Consider the following 17,291-nt stretch of genomic DNA (forward strand, 5'->3'; position numbering starts at 1 on the left):
AGAAATGCCTATCATACCTGGGAATTCCTCTGTGGAGGACAGAGAGCCTGGGGGTTTAGGATGGCTACAAGGCAGCGAGGGGAGTGACAGTACTAGTGTCCTCAATAAAGATCAGTCCCAGGTGTTGGCGAGACCTAGCCAGAGGCGCGGAGTCTAAACCACTCGGTGGTCTTCACCAGTGACCCCTCCAATTTGGATTTGGGTTCGCCGCACCGTGTGAGCAGGTCGCGGCCCTCTGGCTAGGTACCTGGGAGTGACGAGGAGACTAGAAAATGTCACTGCAATAATGAGTGAAATGATGTACTGATGAATTTGTTACACTGGAGATAGTTTCAGGATACAGTAGCTGTGCAGGGAACACAGGGCCTGATTCAGAGCCGCTTGTAAGCGGCCGCTCGTTCGCTCCGAGCGATGTTCGCACATCTGCGCATGCATATGGGTCATAATGCGCATGCGCCAACCAGTCAGTGCGGTCGGAAATCGAGCGCTCACAAAATAGCGAGTGCCTACTAATTTGAGTGACAGGATGAGGCGTTTGTGGGTGGTAACATGGGAAGGTGCTTGAAAACGGGGAGTGGAGATCCGAATGCAGGCGTGCCAAATGGTCAAAACGGGCGTTTTAAGGGTGTGCATAATTAACAAAGCAGCGTCATCGACCACGTCACTTGGTTGTCTCTTAGCCTGAACTGTTCGCATGATTGCGGTAGGAAAATCCAACCACAAGCACTGCGAGCAGTTCAGACGCCTTTCGATGTACTCGATTAATCTAATAAATAGCGGAGATGATGTAGGATGCGAGCGGCCAGGGGGCGTCCTTACAAAATAGCGAGCACATGTTTCGTTCGCTCACTCAGACATAGAGGCGTCAACAGACCACAAAGAGCGAGCGCTCAATTTAAATAGCCGGCCCCTTTTTCTGAACGAGCGAGCGCAAATAGCGTCCGGCTCTGAATCAGGCCCACAGTCGCTGGTGATTGTACTCGTTATAATGGAGAAATAATCATGGAAGATAATAACTGCAGAGAACTAATGGGCCCCATACATCTGCGACGGATTGCTGCAACCCGGCATCGCAGGATCGCAGAAATCCAACATGTTGGATTTTGACGATCGCGATCAAAAAATTATCGCGATTGTCAAATCGGGGACATTTAACATGCCAAATGTCAGCGATCTGGCGACGGATCACTGAACATTGATGGTGGGCGATCTGGAATTTCTGATCGCATCCCTGCATTGCGACGATCCGTCGCAGATGTATGGGCACCTTAAGCAGCAGAGCTGAGAATTGAACTTTGGTAGTTAGCGTAACAGCTGAGACAAGTGACACAGGAATTCAGCCTGAGAGGTTAACTGCAATCCAACAATCGGCTGGGAACTTCACACAGTGGTAATCAGTTTAGCAGCTGAAACATGTAACACAGGGAATAGCATTGAGAACTGTAATGCATGACGGAAATCAGTATGAGAGCTGCTACATATAATGCAGGTTGGTAAACTTGAAGTAATGTGGATCCAGTCACAGAATATGATAACTGCGGGGAACTCTAACACAGGAAAAGCTAGTGCTTGAGAACAGTACAGGTGGAGACACAGGAAACTTAGCAAATGAGGCTGAGCTGGATAAATACAGGAGGACAAACTAAGGCAAGGCTTGAGGTTTAAACAAATTAAGAAACCTGGGGGGCATATGTATCAAAGCTTGATGTGAGATAAAATTGTGAGATATATATCACCTACCACTCAGCTTCTAACTTGCATTTTGCAGGGTGTGTTTAAGAAATTATAGTTTGAAGCTGATTGGTTGGCGATATATATTTCACAATTTTATCTCACATCAAGCTTTGATACATATGCCCCTAGGAATCCAAACGTGGGTATGCTCAGGAAAGCACAGGAGATGGAGACGCGAGCTGGCTCTAAAGGGGTTGAAGGGCCAGACACAGACTAGCTGTAGGATACGCTGTGAAAGTAACCTAGAGCCTGGAATAATACTGGCATCGTAGTCACAGGGAATGCGAAGTTGAACAGCAGCTTCCTGTTCCTGGAGTCAGACTTAAATACCCTTAGATAGCTGGTCATTGCATCAGAGGATCAGCTGAGTGACCGCAGCACTACCTTTTGGGAGGGACTAGTCAGGTGATATGGACCAACATGGCTGCGCTCATGCGACGCACGCACAGAAGCCCTAGCAGACCCCGGAGAGAATACTCCGTCACCACTCACCTCCACTCCCAGCGACTGAACACCTAAACCCAAGGACGCCAGCGCGGAGGTGAGTAGTGGACGATTCCAGGCCGCATCCTGACATATATAAGATTTAAAAATGTACCCAAGATGGGCATCTCCTTCAGTATAAATTGTATGCGTAATTCAGATGTGTTACAGCATTCATAACAATTTATATTGAGTATGTTTCAATGGTCAATATGGGAATAAAAAATAGGTCTTAATTTAGGTAGAAGTTGAGTTAAGCACAGGTGGTAGTGTGACCTCTTAGTGCTTCTCGGAGTAATCTAATCTTAACCCAACTTCTACCTAAATTCAGATTTGTTTTTTTCGAATATTGACTAATGTAAAGTGATTACAAACATAATTTGTAGAATTTTTTGTTTCATAAATTAAATAAAAACAAAGATTGGAAGATTGTGCTTGATAAAGATTCACTTTCTTTTTCAGGGATCTTCTCCTTATCAGAGAGCAACATATCGTTATACACCATTACTTGCCTGGCTCCTAACGCCAAACATCTACCTCAATGATCTCTTTGGGAAGTTATTGTTTGTGTGCTGTGATCTAATTGCTGCATACCTAATCCATAGAATTCTCCTCTACCAAGGGCTGCATAGCCGCTCTGCTAGCAAGTACAGTGCTTTCTGGCTCTTCAACCCATTGCCAATGACTGTGTCCAGCCGAGGAAATGCAGAATCTGTCATGGCTGTCCTTGTCTTATTAAACTTGTATTATATGAAGAAGCGTCACCATATAAAAGCTGCATTTATCTATGGGCTCTCTGTGCACATGAAGATTTATCCAGTGACTTACCTTCTGCCCATTGCACTGTCTCTACAAACACACAGGACCAAGGAGAGCAAAACACAAAAAAGAGCTTTCTCAATTGTGAAGTACTTTAGAGGTGCTTGGGAACTGGTCTTGAGGCTCCTCAATTGGGATGTTCTAATCTTTGGAGTTGTAACCGCTCTCACTTTTTTCACATTAAATGTTATCTTTTATTATAGGTAAGTTTGAAAAGGGTTTTGCAGATTTTGGTTTAAAGGGAGAGCCAAATGAAAAGAAAGCATGCCTTAGCAGCAGTAGTGATCTACTGGTTTGAACAACCTTAACATTCCTGCAAAATATATCATTTAACTATTATGGCAGAAATCATAAATAATGTGCTGATGCCTAGTGTCAATACCTATAGAGAGAACCTAACATGGAGGTGGTATCACTAGCATATAACAAACATTTTTAGTTTTATAAAGTCTAATCACAAAGTTCAAGTACATTTAATTTGTCTAAAAAGTCAAACACAATGAGGGACATGAATTATACGCGATGCACTCACGGTTGCAAGTCATTGCGACAAGGGCCGCACTTGACGGCAGCCTGAACTCGCTCAAAACTGTGCGCAGCCCCATAGGGCTGCATAGAAAAATTAGCGAGTTCAGCCTGAGAGAGGGGTGTGAGATGCTGTGCCATTTGAACGCTGTGGCAACGGCAAAAATGACCCGATTCACACCCCTCACGGCTAATTGGATTGCCCCCGTAGTCTCCAAACAGTCATTAAGCCTTGATAAGAGAGCACATCAATAATTAAATGTTCAAAATCTATTAATACATTAAAATAAATACAAATGGACAATAGTTCACCAACAGACTAATCCTGGATAATATATATACACCAATTTAATTTTAAATCGTTACAAATGGTCATGGTCCCGAGGGAAATGGTTCATTAGACCTCAGGTAATTATATGTACAGTATAAATAAGTATCCAATGAGTGCTCCACTTTTTCCTCCTTTTTCACTAAGCCTGAATCAGTCAGATAGTTGTATTGAGGAGATGGAGTATTCCCAATAGTAGCACCATGGACTGTACGAGTAGTGTGTTAATCAGCCACACAATATATCATGCGACATAACTCCAAGCTTTTACTGATCAGGGTTAACCAATACAGTTTCAAACACAACAGTGCCTTGCTCGGCCTCCCCCCTGGAGCACATCAGTTAAGATTGATAATGCACAAAAAAAGTTTATCAACGGCAAATCACCAAATACAGTAACAGGAATTGGTAATCGCTCGTGCTATGTTGCATATTCTGTTTAACCAAAAATATGAACAATTAAAGCATCCACTTTATTGGGGGAATTCAATTAGCTGCATTCACCCATTTATGTGGGTGAACACGGCTGGGCGTAAATTTTTTGCTGTTCAACTAGACGCGCACATTAACCCTTGTTAACTCTAAATAGGAATTAGCCTGTATTTTTTGTTCACAGCCCATAAACAGGTGAAAAGTTTGTAAAAATTCCTATTTTAAGGTAAAAATTTACGAGCCCCTAAATACTTTTGCTTATGGCCACTAATTGCAATTTATACTGTTATCCAAGGCTTGTTGCTACTCTTTGGGGGTACAATGTGAGTTCCCCATACTACACGGGGTTCACCAGGTGCCACCAGTCAGCTTTATCGCACGGCCGTCCGGGATAAACCTTTTTTTTTATATCTTCTATATGCTATTTCTGCATTTTAGGATCTTGACATTATTTCATGATTATTCTTTTATAATTTTTTTAATCAGTGGTTATACTCTGTGATAATCTTAGTAATGTTATGTATTTCTTTTTCCTTCAGTTATGGTTGGGAATTTCTTGAACACACATACCTATATCACTTGACAAGGAGAGATACCCGGCACAATTTCTCCCCATATTTCTACATGCTGTACCTGACCGCAGAGAGCAATTGGAGCTTTAGCCTGGGGCTTCTGGTCTTTTTACCTCAGATATTGCTGCTAACAGTTGTATCTGCAGCATACTATAAAGACCTGACCTTCTGCTTCTTTCTCCACACTGCCATCTTTGTCAGCTTCAACAAAGTGTGCACATCCCAGGTAAACCATTATTTTATCTCCAAACATTGTAACAACTGTATAGATCAGAAACCATGACTGGACCATGCCATGGGGTTCATTATTATAGAGGTAGATTATCAAGCCTTAAGGCTCGTATCCACTAGCAGATACCGGCACGACAGTACGATTACGACATCGTAATCCTACCATCGTTCCCCTTCTCCCTACGAATGATCATTCAGTGTAGGCACATCAATAATCTCTGAACATGGACAATCTGTCGTCATCGGCAGATTGACCAGCCTGTTCAGTAGATTGATGTCGGGAGCGTGCATCGCTGGTCGTTTCCGACATAATCGTGCCCGATTTGTGCACGATCACTGTGCGATTGCACGATTACGATGTTGTAATCGTGCAATTGCTCAGCAACATCGCGTAGTGGATACGCAGCATTAAGGTTTTCTGTACATTTTTGTTACTTTATTTTCACTTAATTTATAGTTGGAGATTTTTAGAAGGGTTTGAAATTGAAAAGCGGGAGTGAAAAAGGTAACAAGTGAGAATTTATTTATTTTTTAAATGAAAATATTTTCCAAACGTTTTTCCCTAGCCAGAGCCAAAGGGACTGCATTGTTAATTTCTGGGATTCTGCGGTTCTGTAATACACAACCTGCAAGTTGATAAAACTCATTATCTTAGAGTGGGGGTGGGGGTGAGCGAGAGGACAATTCACATTCTAGGAGGCACGGCATGTTAGTAAAACTTTTTCATAGGTAGTAGTGCAGCTTTTAATATACATTGGAGGCAGATTTTTTTTTCATTCAGACATTGATACAAAAATTCCACAATATTGATAAAAGATTATTAGTGCATTTTTATCAGCAATTAGATACACACAACATTTGATGTATTGCTGGGTACTTTTTAAACAAGCTGACACTGAAGTGGTTTATGCTGATGATTTACATTTACATTATGAAACTTTCATAGGTGGTGCTAACAACAAGTCGGCACAATAGAAGAAGTATAAGTGTAGGGGATTCTAGGCTAAATGTTATGGAAACCCTTAGGTGTTCCTAAATACCAAGTGACTCATGATCTGATCAGTGATCTAGGCTTCAGAAGACAGAAAATAGATAGAAGAATAGGTATAGGATCTCTTACAAATATGTGCAGTGCACCTTTTCCTATAAGGGTTATTTTATGACTAATCAGAGAGATACATGTTCTAATTAGATTTGCAGCTTGTAACTTTTATTGTACCTTTATGATATTGAATTGACACACTGTTTTATTTGTCCCATTGCAACATGTGATATAATAAATTGTTTTTATTTTGTCAATCAGCGCTACCATTCTTTTATTCACAAGTGTATCAAACAAAATCTAGTTAAGCTAAACATGCTAGTTCTACATTTATATGACCACTCCATTTGCCCCTAATATATCATCAGACAATATCACAATGTTCTTTACATGCCATCAGATATCCCCCATATGCCATCAGACCCAACTACATGTCCCTAATATGCCATAACTCCTCCATATGCTTCTAATATGCCATCAGACCCCTCCATATGCCCCTTATATGTAATCAAACCGCTCCACAAGCTATATATTTTGCAGTGTGCAGGATACCAGCTGTTACTCGCTGCTGGTATGAGAGTCTCACTCTCGGCTCCCTCATTCAGCAGCAGCAGGGTACAGGCGGCCGTGGCTCCCATAGGGATGTGCACACGTGTTAAATTTAAAGGGGCGGATGTGCCAGTCAGGGGCCATGTTCAGTGTGAGTTCTGTGACTCCTCCCTATATGTACAGTGACAGAGTATAGGCTCACAAAATTACTCCAGCGTTCTATCCGTGATTATTCCTGCACGTTCCTGACTCCATCTCCTCCCTGGTACTGCGATTTGTATTCTGGTTCTGACCTTGGCTTCGTCCCTGACCTTGATATTGTCTGATTCCTGGTACCATCTTGTCTGTCTGGTCTTGACCCGGCTTGTCGACTATATTTGTATGTCTCTTTCGTATACCTCTGTATCCAGAGTGTCACAAGCTGCCGCACTGCTAATCCTGTGCGAGGTGAACGTCGGCCAGCGTTCGTTGAGACTCCGTCTACCTCCTGTCTGTCATTTTGGGGCTGATCCTGATTGGCTTCTGAGTCCATATCCTGCTGCTGTGAACATTGCTCCGATGCCGGTGATAGCGTTTTCACGTGTTATACGATTTGTGACCAGTCTTCTGTTTGTTCAGTCGAGTTCCAGATTCCAGTTTGCCGTGGCTATTCTCTGCCGTTAGTTCCATCCAGGTGGCAAGATCCACATTACATCTGCTGTTTGCTGCTTGTGTCATCTAGGCTGCACGATGTGCATCTCTGCCCTCAGCCATTAGTGTCATCCCAGCGACACAGAGTGCACTCACATCCGAGTATGGAACCCAGCGTACCAGCGCCAGTGTCAACCCTGCGACATTGGCCACACCTCAGCGTCCAAGGTGTGCAATCCAGTGTACCAACGCCAGTGTCAACCTGGCGACATTGGCCGCACCTCAGCGTCCAAAGTGCGCAATCCGGCGTACCAACGCCAGTGTCAACCTGGCGACATTGGCCGCACCTCAGCGTCCAAAGTGCGCAATCCGGCGTACCAACGCCAGTGTCAACCTGGCGACATTGGTCGCATCTCAGAGTCATAGTGCACAACCACGCGCATCATCACCAGAGACTTTTCAGCCCTCAAGGCTGCCACACAGCCCAAAGGCTGCATCTTGTTCTCGACCCACAGACCTCAACAAGCCAAGACATACCAGCCCTCAAGGCTGTCACAACTAGCCAGCCCTCAAGGCTGTCACACAGCCCAAAGGCTGCATCTTGTTCTCGGCCCACAGGCCGCAACAAGCCAAGACATATCAGCCCTCAAGGCTGCCACACAGCCCAAAGGCTGCATCTTGTCCTCTGCCCAAAGGCCACAACAAACTAAAACATACCAGCCCTCAAGGCTATCACAACTAGCCAGCCCTCAAGGCTGTCACACAGCCCAAGGACTGCATCTTGTTTACGGCCATAGGCCACTACTTGCCAAGAGTACAACCTAAATCTCTCTGACTAACCCTCTGTTCCTATACAGAGTACACTAGCACCTGTATTAGGGAACCAGGGCCACGTCCTACGTGTTGGGCACAGCTCAGTCAAAAGCTCCCAGGTGAATACCGCCAGCATGTTAGACTCAGCGCCTAAGTATGAGCTCTCGCCAATCCCAAAATACAAGCTAACATCCACTACCTATCTGTGAGTTGCGACAATATTCCATCAAACTCCACACGCTACTTATAATCCATATATGCCCATCATAATTTCACTCCATTTGACTCTGTGCTCCCTGTGTTGCGCAGAGGAGAAGGTCACGTGATATGGCTGCGGGTCCTCCCACCCAGCCACCAGCACAAACTGACAACCCTGCTTCTACTCACATCCGTGAGCCAGCCAGGTGCTGTGCTGCATTAAAGTGTTCTGCATGCCACTGGCAGGTGTGGGCTACTGACTGCTGTAGGAAATAACATCCTGTAGAAGTTTTCCAGCTATTATCCTCCCTTTTTTTTTTTTTAAATAGAGTGTTTTTTATTGTGTTTCACAAATCAAACATTACAAACACAACAATACATTTCATATACAGTTTTAAGCATCTTATAGCAGGAAAAGTGAACTAATCTTCACACAATATAGATATCATAAGCTCAAATTTATCATATTCTCGATATTATATCCCTTATTAGATCAGCACATATTTTAAAATGAGCTAGAATTATTTCCCACATTACAAAGAAACATATTCAATTGTAGTACTATACATACCCCCGATATATATCGGCTTCAGAGAAAAAAGAAAAAACAACCAATACTTCTAATATTCTAATTGTGCTAAACAAAATATACCGCTTTGTTCTATTAACTGCTAACTATTACTATGTAATGCACTGCCTGACCACCCGAATAACACCTTATTCTTAACAACAATATCAACCCTTTCCAATGTGACTCAATATGAACCAATCAAGGTCGTAAGTTGCTAGACAACTCATAGAACCTGGATTGAATCCATTTATACCAAACCTTGTCAAATTTAGTCTCAGACTTAGGTGACATGTACATATATTTTTCATGTACCACAGTGGAGTTAACTAGTGAGTTCCATGAACTGAACTCTGGTCCCCTCGAAGCCATCCATGATCTGGCAATAATTACCTTGGCTAAGGTACATAGATTAATAACCATTTGTGTGGTGTATCTGTCCAGCAGATCAGGATATCCCAAGAACACAAACACTGGAGTTTAAAATAGATATGGGAACACCCAATTCAGCTATAGATTGAATAACCCTACCCCAAAATAGATTTAACATAGAGCACTCCCAAATCATGTGCCAAAATGTACCACTAGTGATCCCGCATTTTGGACAGGTATCTGTAGCTCTCCCCGCAAATTGCATAAGCCTAACAGGAGTGAGATAGGTCCTATATAAAATAAAAAATTGGATTTGCTGATACCTGATGGAGGCAGTAGAAAACCTAGGAGATTCTAAAGCTATACTCCAAGATTCATCACTCAAATGACCTAAGTCAGCTGACCATTGTTCCCTCAGGGAAGGGAGATCAGAGCAGTGAAAAGCAGATAACATAAAGGAATATAGGCCTGATATGGTTTTGCGCGACCCTATGGTTAATAGTAACTTTTTTAGAGGAGAGTCTATTATGTTTGGAAGAGATTTAGAGAGTTCAGGGCATGGCGTAACTAAAGGTAACGGTAAAAGTAGGTATTGGGTAAGTCAAATTCATCTCTCAATTGGGAGAAGGGTCTGAGCACCCCACCGTCATACAGTTGCCCAATAGATATCAAACCCCTGGAGTTCCATACCTCAACCACCTGAATACAAGATAATTCGGAGAACATTCTGGAATTTCATATTGGGGTATCTGGATCCATTCTCTCATATTTAATCAATTTGGTGACTAACTGACATATTTTATTAGCCTGATAGAACAATGGGGGGTCCCAAACGGAGCACTTTTCTGCTAGAAGAGCTTGCATAGGAGTATGTCCCGGTGAAGATTGAGATACCAACACACCCACTAGCTCGCTTACATTATTCCCCTGTAACCATAAGCGCACATGCACTAGCTGCGATGCAAAGTAATACAATCGAAAATTAGGGAGGGCAAGGCCACCTGTTCTTCTGGATCTAGTAAGATTATTCAGTTGAATTCTAAGGCGTTTATTCATCCAGACCAAAGAGGACACCATGCTATTTAATTTCCTAAATATGAAAAGAGGTATATATACCGGAGATATCTTTAGGCCAGAATATACCCCAAATGTTGAGATGACCTGAAGAACCGCCGGCATGGACACCACGTATTCATGCAGAAACAACAAAAGGTCATCAGCATATAGAGCGACCGTATCTCTTCCGGCACCTGCCCGGAGACCAACTATGTCAATATGTGAACGCAGTATGCACACCAGCGGCTCTATGGCCAGAGCAAACAAGGTCAGAGAAAGAGGGTAACCCTGTCTCGTGCCCCTAGCCAACGGAAAAGATGGGGAGGCAAATCCATTTACAGAAATTAGTGCTCACTGTACCCACTTGATAAACCTTGGACCCATCCCAAACACTCTCATAACTTCCCACAGGTACCTCCATTCTACAGAATCAAATGCTTTGGCTGCATCAAGCGACACTATTACTGAAGAGGATTCATTCTCATGAGATATCTGGATTTGCGTGAACAGTCAGCGAAGATTTTCTGATGTAGATTTGACTGGCATGAAGCCCATTTGGTCTGGATGTATTATGTTGCCAATAACTTGGTTAAGCCGCAAAGATAATAATTTAGCCAAAATTTTTACATCAGTGGATAGAAGAGAAATAGGCCTATAGGATTCTGGGACCAGGAGGTCTTTATCTAGTTTTGGAAGGACTACTATCACCGCTTCGGACATAGAGGCAGGGAAAACACCCCCATCAAATAATGAGTTATATATATCTAGTAATCTGGGAATAAAATACAAAGCATGTTTCTTATAAACTTCTAAGGGGATTCCATCGAGCCCAGGAGCTTTTCCACCTGGGAATGATTTAATAGCAACCTCAATTTCCTCGGCACTCAAGGGGGCATCAAGCATCTCTCTAGCCTCTTCATTAAGAGTGGGAAGCCCCACATTGTTAACATATTCCCTCAATTCTACCTGACTACAAGTCAATCCAGAAGCATACAGGTCCCTATAAAAATTCAAAAAAACTTCAGCAATTTCTGGAGTCCTGTCCACAATTATGCCAGAAGTTGTCTTAATCCTGGCAATAGTATTGGTTGGTCTTTCTAGGTTAACTAAATGAGCCAGCAAGCTACCCGCTCTGTCAGACTGGAAGTATCTGGAATGTGAGGTAAACGTTAATTGACGACAAGTGCGATCATGTAAGTGATCAGCCCATTCTTTTTGAATATTTAACCATGCTAGCCGAGAGGAGTCAAGCCCATCTTCCAAATACTTCATCTCAAGAGCCCGGCACTGAGTCTCTAGGTCAATTTCTTTTTTCCTATGAAACAACTTAATCTCCGCAACCCTCTTTAACAGCGATCCTCTGAGGAAGGCTTTATATGCATCCCATACTACGTCAATAGGGGCCGAGCCTACATTATCCTCAAAGTATCGCTGCCATGTTAACTCAAGATTCGATCCCGCCCCCATTTGCAATAACCAAGAGGGATGGAGCTTCCAGAAGAGCTGCCCCCTATCTACCTTTGTATCTAATTGAAATATTAAGAGAGTGATCCGAAATACCTCTTGTCTTATATTCAATATTAGAAATTCTGGGCAATATACTCTTAGAGATCAAGACCATATCAGTCCTGGAAAATGAACAATAGGAGTGAGAATAACATGAAAATTGAGGTGCAGATGGGTATTTTTCCCGCCATGGATCTATCCAACCTAGATCAGACACAAATGAATCTAGGCCCCTCCCAGCTACAGGTATAGTAGAGGAGGATTTACGCCATCTATCCAGGGCCAGATTTAGAACATTATTAAAGTCGCCAAGACAGATTATTGGGGTATCCGGAGAAGAAGCAATAAATTTTGCAGCCCTTTTTAGTACTTCATACGAGAATGGTGGAGGAATATAAACCGCCAACAGAAAAATATGAAATTAATTAACTGTACAGTCTAAAAAGACAAAGCGACCCCCCGGATCTATTTTGACAGTATTACATACAAAGGGAACTGATTTATTGATAAGGATAGAAACTCCCCTCGAAGAGGAGGTAAAAGGAGCATGGAACGCCCATCCTATCCATGGTCTCTTAAGTGAGAGCAATTTACCACCCATCAAATGTGTTTCTGTGAGACAGGTAATCTCTGATCCATATTGTCTCAACTGTCTAAGAACCAAGGATCGCTTTATCTTATCATTTATACAGCTCACATTCCAGGTCAATATCTTAGTCATAATTGAAATCGGAAGATTCTGTGCAGAATATTACATCACGTGTATCATAGCAGCGCATTGCATTATCAACATATATCAATAGAACATTAGAAAAAACATACCCCCTAACCCACCCGAAAACCCACCTCCCTGTATACCAACCCAACCTAGGCACACTTAGATCCCTAACCATTAACCCCTAACTCAAGGTAACAATTACTACAACCCCCCCAGCAAAACAATTACCTCGAAAACTTGTCTGAGCTCAAAATAATGGAGCGAAGAATACTTACAACCACCAAAAACATGGTGGGCCCCCTAGCTTGTATTAACTACAATATTTGAACATAAATCTTGGACTTTAAACTATCAGCACTAGCAAACATCAATATGCAGCCAATAAATCATAAAAAACAAGAAAACAGAAAATGCTGACTAATATTATCCACCCTCCCGGATGAGGGTTTGTTAGAAGTATTATCACATAGCTCAAGCACTTACATACATTACATATATCAATAATATATGAGCCCTATATACCCCCAAAAAAGTATAAGTGTAGTTTAGAGCTGTAATAACATCACCACGCAGAGTCATTCTGGAACCATTTGCCTATGACCAGGCATTCGATGATCTAACCAGGCGGCGGCCTCCCTTGACGTGGCAAAGAACCTAACTTCCCCGTCCGCCACCACTCGCAACTTAAAAGGGAAAATCATTGCATAGGGCAGTTTAAGGTCACAAAGACGCCTCTTAATGGGGAGGAACTTTGCCCTTTCTTTTTGTACATCCATCGCGAAGTCATGGAACACGGATGTTTTGACCCCATTACTCTCCAACGGGCCCTTTGTACGAGACAGTCTGAGGATATTGTCTCGGTCCTGGTAATGGAGGAGTCTAGCAATAAATGTGTGTGGTGGGGCTCCCGGAGGTAGGGGCCTCGTGGTGACACGATGTGCCCGCTCGACTGCGAACTGTGTTGAAAAAGAATCTCTCCCATATGTATCAATCAACCATTTTTCAAGAAAAGCTTCGGGATAGGATCCTTCCTCCTTTTCGGGAAGACCCACAATTCTTACATTGTTTCGACGAAGTCTGCCCTCGATATCCGAGATCTTATTCTGCATAGAGGCCATCTGTGACGTCAAGGAATCCACTTGAGACTGTAAAGGAGCATGAGAGTCCTCCAAATTTGAAATACGGGTTTCCACCTCACCTACTCGTTCCCTCACTCGCTGAACATCATGACGTAACAGATAGATCAGACTGTACTAGCTCTATTTTGTCAGCTAGCTTCGATTCGCATGAGGTGATTGCCTCTAACAGCTGGTGCAAGGTTACTTCTGCAGTAGAGGCAGAGTTGCCTGCGGGGCCAGATTCTGCCGAGGAGTGCCCCGGTGCACCCTGAGGAGGATTATTCAGAGAAACAGAGGGTGTGGAAGATCTAGCATACTTCTCCAATTTTGCCGCAGCGCTGCCAGTTTTCCCCATAGCTTGTGTACAAGATAAAGATATATTATAATACTGGATACAGGTTGTTTCCTGCCTGTTTAAAATATTCAGATATTTGCCTCCTTCTCACTGTCCAATGTCTCACAGCAGTTATGTATATATATATATATATAAGAGAGAGAGAGCGCAGAGTAGTATATACAGTATTACCTAAATAAGACTGCTGTATAGTACAGGCTAGAAAAGAAGGTACTGGTATTGTAGCTGTGCAGACTGCCAAGGTGCTACTAGTTGTAGATAGGGTAGGGCTTTGCACCTTCTGTATCGCTCAGAATCCCTCCTTTCACCAGCGTTACCTCTTACTGGAACTTAACGGCGTCTTCTGGATCGTGAGACACGTGATCGGAGGACCCGCCGCGGGAGCAGGGACCGTTATGGTGCGCGATCCCCCAACACCACCAGCAGCCAGACGGACTGATATCTTCAGTCGCGCACAGCCGCGAGGAGACCCGCCCGCCAAGGCGACCAGGCGAGCGCCTAAGAAATGGTGCCGCTCAGGGATGGCAACAAGGCCCAGACCTCGTGTGGCTCCAGAAGAGCACAATGGAGACTGCCGGCGGCCGCAAAACAGCTCCACTCCAGTTCCGGGAGGGTAGGCAAGAAATCCTGGGTGTGATTTTAAAATATTATATTAGCAGGATTACTTTTCAGGATAGTGAGCTGGGGAGCCTGCAAAACCAGCTGCCTACACCATCCCTGCCGTGGCCACGCCCCCTATTATCCTCCCTTTTAATGAAAACAGAAATATACAACTCTCCAGTATGTGTGTTTTATCAATTATGACATTATTTTGTTTAAATAAATAGGTTCCCTAAATCTTAATGGAATGAGTTACTAGTGAGGTTTGAGTTTTTTGTTGTGCTTTTTACCTGTTATGAATGAAGTTATCTTCTGCTATACTACTTTTGGGGGACAAAATGTCTAAATCTGTATTACTATTCTTCCTTAATTTTTTTGTAGTATTTCCTCTGGTACCTGTGTCTGCTGCCGCTAGTCATGCCTGGTCTCCAAATGTCATGGCAACGGGGGACATTTTTACTTTTTTTGTGGTTTTCTGGACAGGTAACACAATTATTACATTCAGCTTTCAGGCTATTAAAATCTCATGCATCAGTTTTTTGCTACAGTATTTAATCCCATAGGACGGTGCAATAAAAATGCCAATATGAACATGTCAGTTTGAACATTCAAGTTGTTAAAAAAAAGTCAGTTGTCTTCAATAATGTCATGAATAGTACATTTTGTTCTTGCAATGTGTGTATTAAACAAGGCTATGTCACTAAATAGAATTACATTCAGCATGTTACATACTTTAAATTCAACAGACACGTTCCGCATTCATAGTATGCTTTGCCTGTAACTTACAGACACATAGTCCAACAATGGACAGTGGCATCAGGCATGGACACTAAGGGCCTGATTCAGCATTGCATATATTATGGGGAAGTGCTGAACGGGTCCTGCGTGATTGCACCCAGGCCTCTGTATGCCTTTGCCTGATTGACAAGCGGGGTAGATTGACAGTATTCCCGGAAACGGGAGTGCCAAGGCCAGGATCTGCGTCTAAGGACGCTTACTCAGCTGGACGGCGCCATCCACCAACGCGACCAATGAATGCAATGGTTATCCCAGCCTGAGACCTTGATCGCAGTGCTGGGATCACAACTGTAGCAGGGGGTGTCAGACACCCCTTTCTGCATTTACATATTTGCAAGGACAGAATTGCAAATCTGCTTGCATGCAGCTTTGCAATTCCATCCACTACTGAATCAGCCCCTAAGTTAGAAGGCATTTATGGTTGCAGACTGTAAGTATACTGCTGCATGGACATGTGTTAGTGCTGTGGGCTTTCAGGGTATAGCTTATTCTAACCTACACATTATACTGCAGCCCCCAAACTAATGCTCATCCCTACTGTAGATCTTTTAGGATGACATATTGCTCTGCTAATTATATTTATCTTTCATTATAATTCATATTACCTGGATAAACTGTGATTATCCCATCAACACAGACTTTCAATATTATTTAGATTTTTTTTATCTATTACTTATGTAGTGGATTCAGTATAATAGATTGTAAATGTGAAAATGTATTCACAAATATTGTACACATTTGCTGAGGACAACTGCATTGCTTATTAGTACTGCAACACTATAGTGAAATAATTTGCTACCATATATGTTATTCAGTTTTACATAACATGTTAAAGATTATCTGACCATAAATTTCTTCTAAAAACTACAGGAACCCACAATAAACTGGACTTATTTTGATTGATTTTCAATACAGTTCCAGGAAATAATTTTGTAGTGTGTTCCAGTTGCTGTTCATGTTCCCCTATTTGTGTACTTTGTACAACTGAAACTAAAGGACTGTTTTCCTGTCTCCCACAGGCCATGTGGCTAGCTCCTGCCTACTTTCTGGAATTTGAAGGACAAAATACATTTTTACTAGTTTGGCTGGCTGGCTTGTTCTTTCTGATTATAAATAGTTACGTCCTCGCTGAAATCATTGCCAAATACAAACTACAGAGAGAAAACATAAGAAAACCTAAGTGTCAGTAGGTGTGGTTACTTATGTTAGCAGGATTACTACAGTACCTGCTTGTATTCTGCACTGGGACATTTATCTGAGCTGGGAATAATGAGTGGCTGCTTTATGTACTTTAGTGACACTGAATAAATGACTGGGTCAGTATCTTATCAGCAGAGAAGTGAGGATGGAAATTGTTATATGAACATAGCATGTGAGTTATGCCAGTTTTTTTGAACAATCACTGCTGAGTTATTCTTAACACTGTGTGCCGGAGTTTCTCATGATAATGTAATGGTAATTTGTTTTTTTTACAAAATAAAGAAGATTATTTTTAACGTAAGAAATATTTTTTACGTGTTTACAAGAAACCGTAAAACTAAACAATGTGCTTATATAGAGGTTTTACCATATTTGTACTGATACTGTCAGTTTAAAGGGGCTGTAACCTGAACATTTATATCTGTTTAATTGTGACTAGGACTAGAATGTATGTGGTACGCCTAGTTTTATGTTAGCAATCGGTACAGGCTATGAAAAACGTTGTGTCTGCTACCTTTTTACCTTCCCTTGGTTATCTCTTCAATCATTTCCCACAGGGTGACAACCCAGTTAATTCATACCAACACACTACAAAAATGTGAATTATTAAATATGCTATAAAATATATAATAAATCTCATGATT

At 42.4% G+C, this 17,291-nt stretch overlaps 1 protein-coding gene across 2 annotated transcripts in view; it reads left to right on the forward strand.

The window, feature by feature from the left end:
• The window catches only part of PIGM (phosphatidylinositol glycan anchor biosynthesis class M), a 38,519-nt gene extending 21,576 nt beyond the window's left edge, over positions 1-16,943 (forward strand). For both annotated transcript variants that reach the window (XM_088442305.1, XM_088442304.1), the window contains exons 3-6: positions 2,680-3,239; positions 4,861-5,119; positions 15,031-15,132; positions 16,467-16,943. In XM_088442305.1, coding sequence (XP_088298431.1) covers positions 2,680-3,239; positions 4,861-5,119; positions 15,031-15,132; positions 16,467-16,637 — 1,092 coding nt within the window. In that variant the 3' untranslated portion in view covers positions 16,638-16,943. The remainder of the gene's footprint in view (positions 1-2,679; positions 3,240-4,860; positions 5,120-15,030; positions 15,133-16,466) is intronic.
• The last annotated feature ends 348 nt before the right edge of the window (positions 16,944-17,291 follow it).

Source organism: Taudactylus pleione, unplaced genomic scaffold, assembly GCF_031769625.1.
Source record: "Taudactylus pleione unplaced genomic scaffold, aTauple2 ptg000309l, whole genome shotgun sequence".
Taxonomy (NCBI): Eukaryota; Metazoa; Chordata; class Amphibia; order Anura; family Myobatrachidae; genus Taudactylus; species Taudactylus pleione.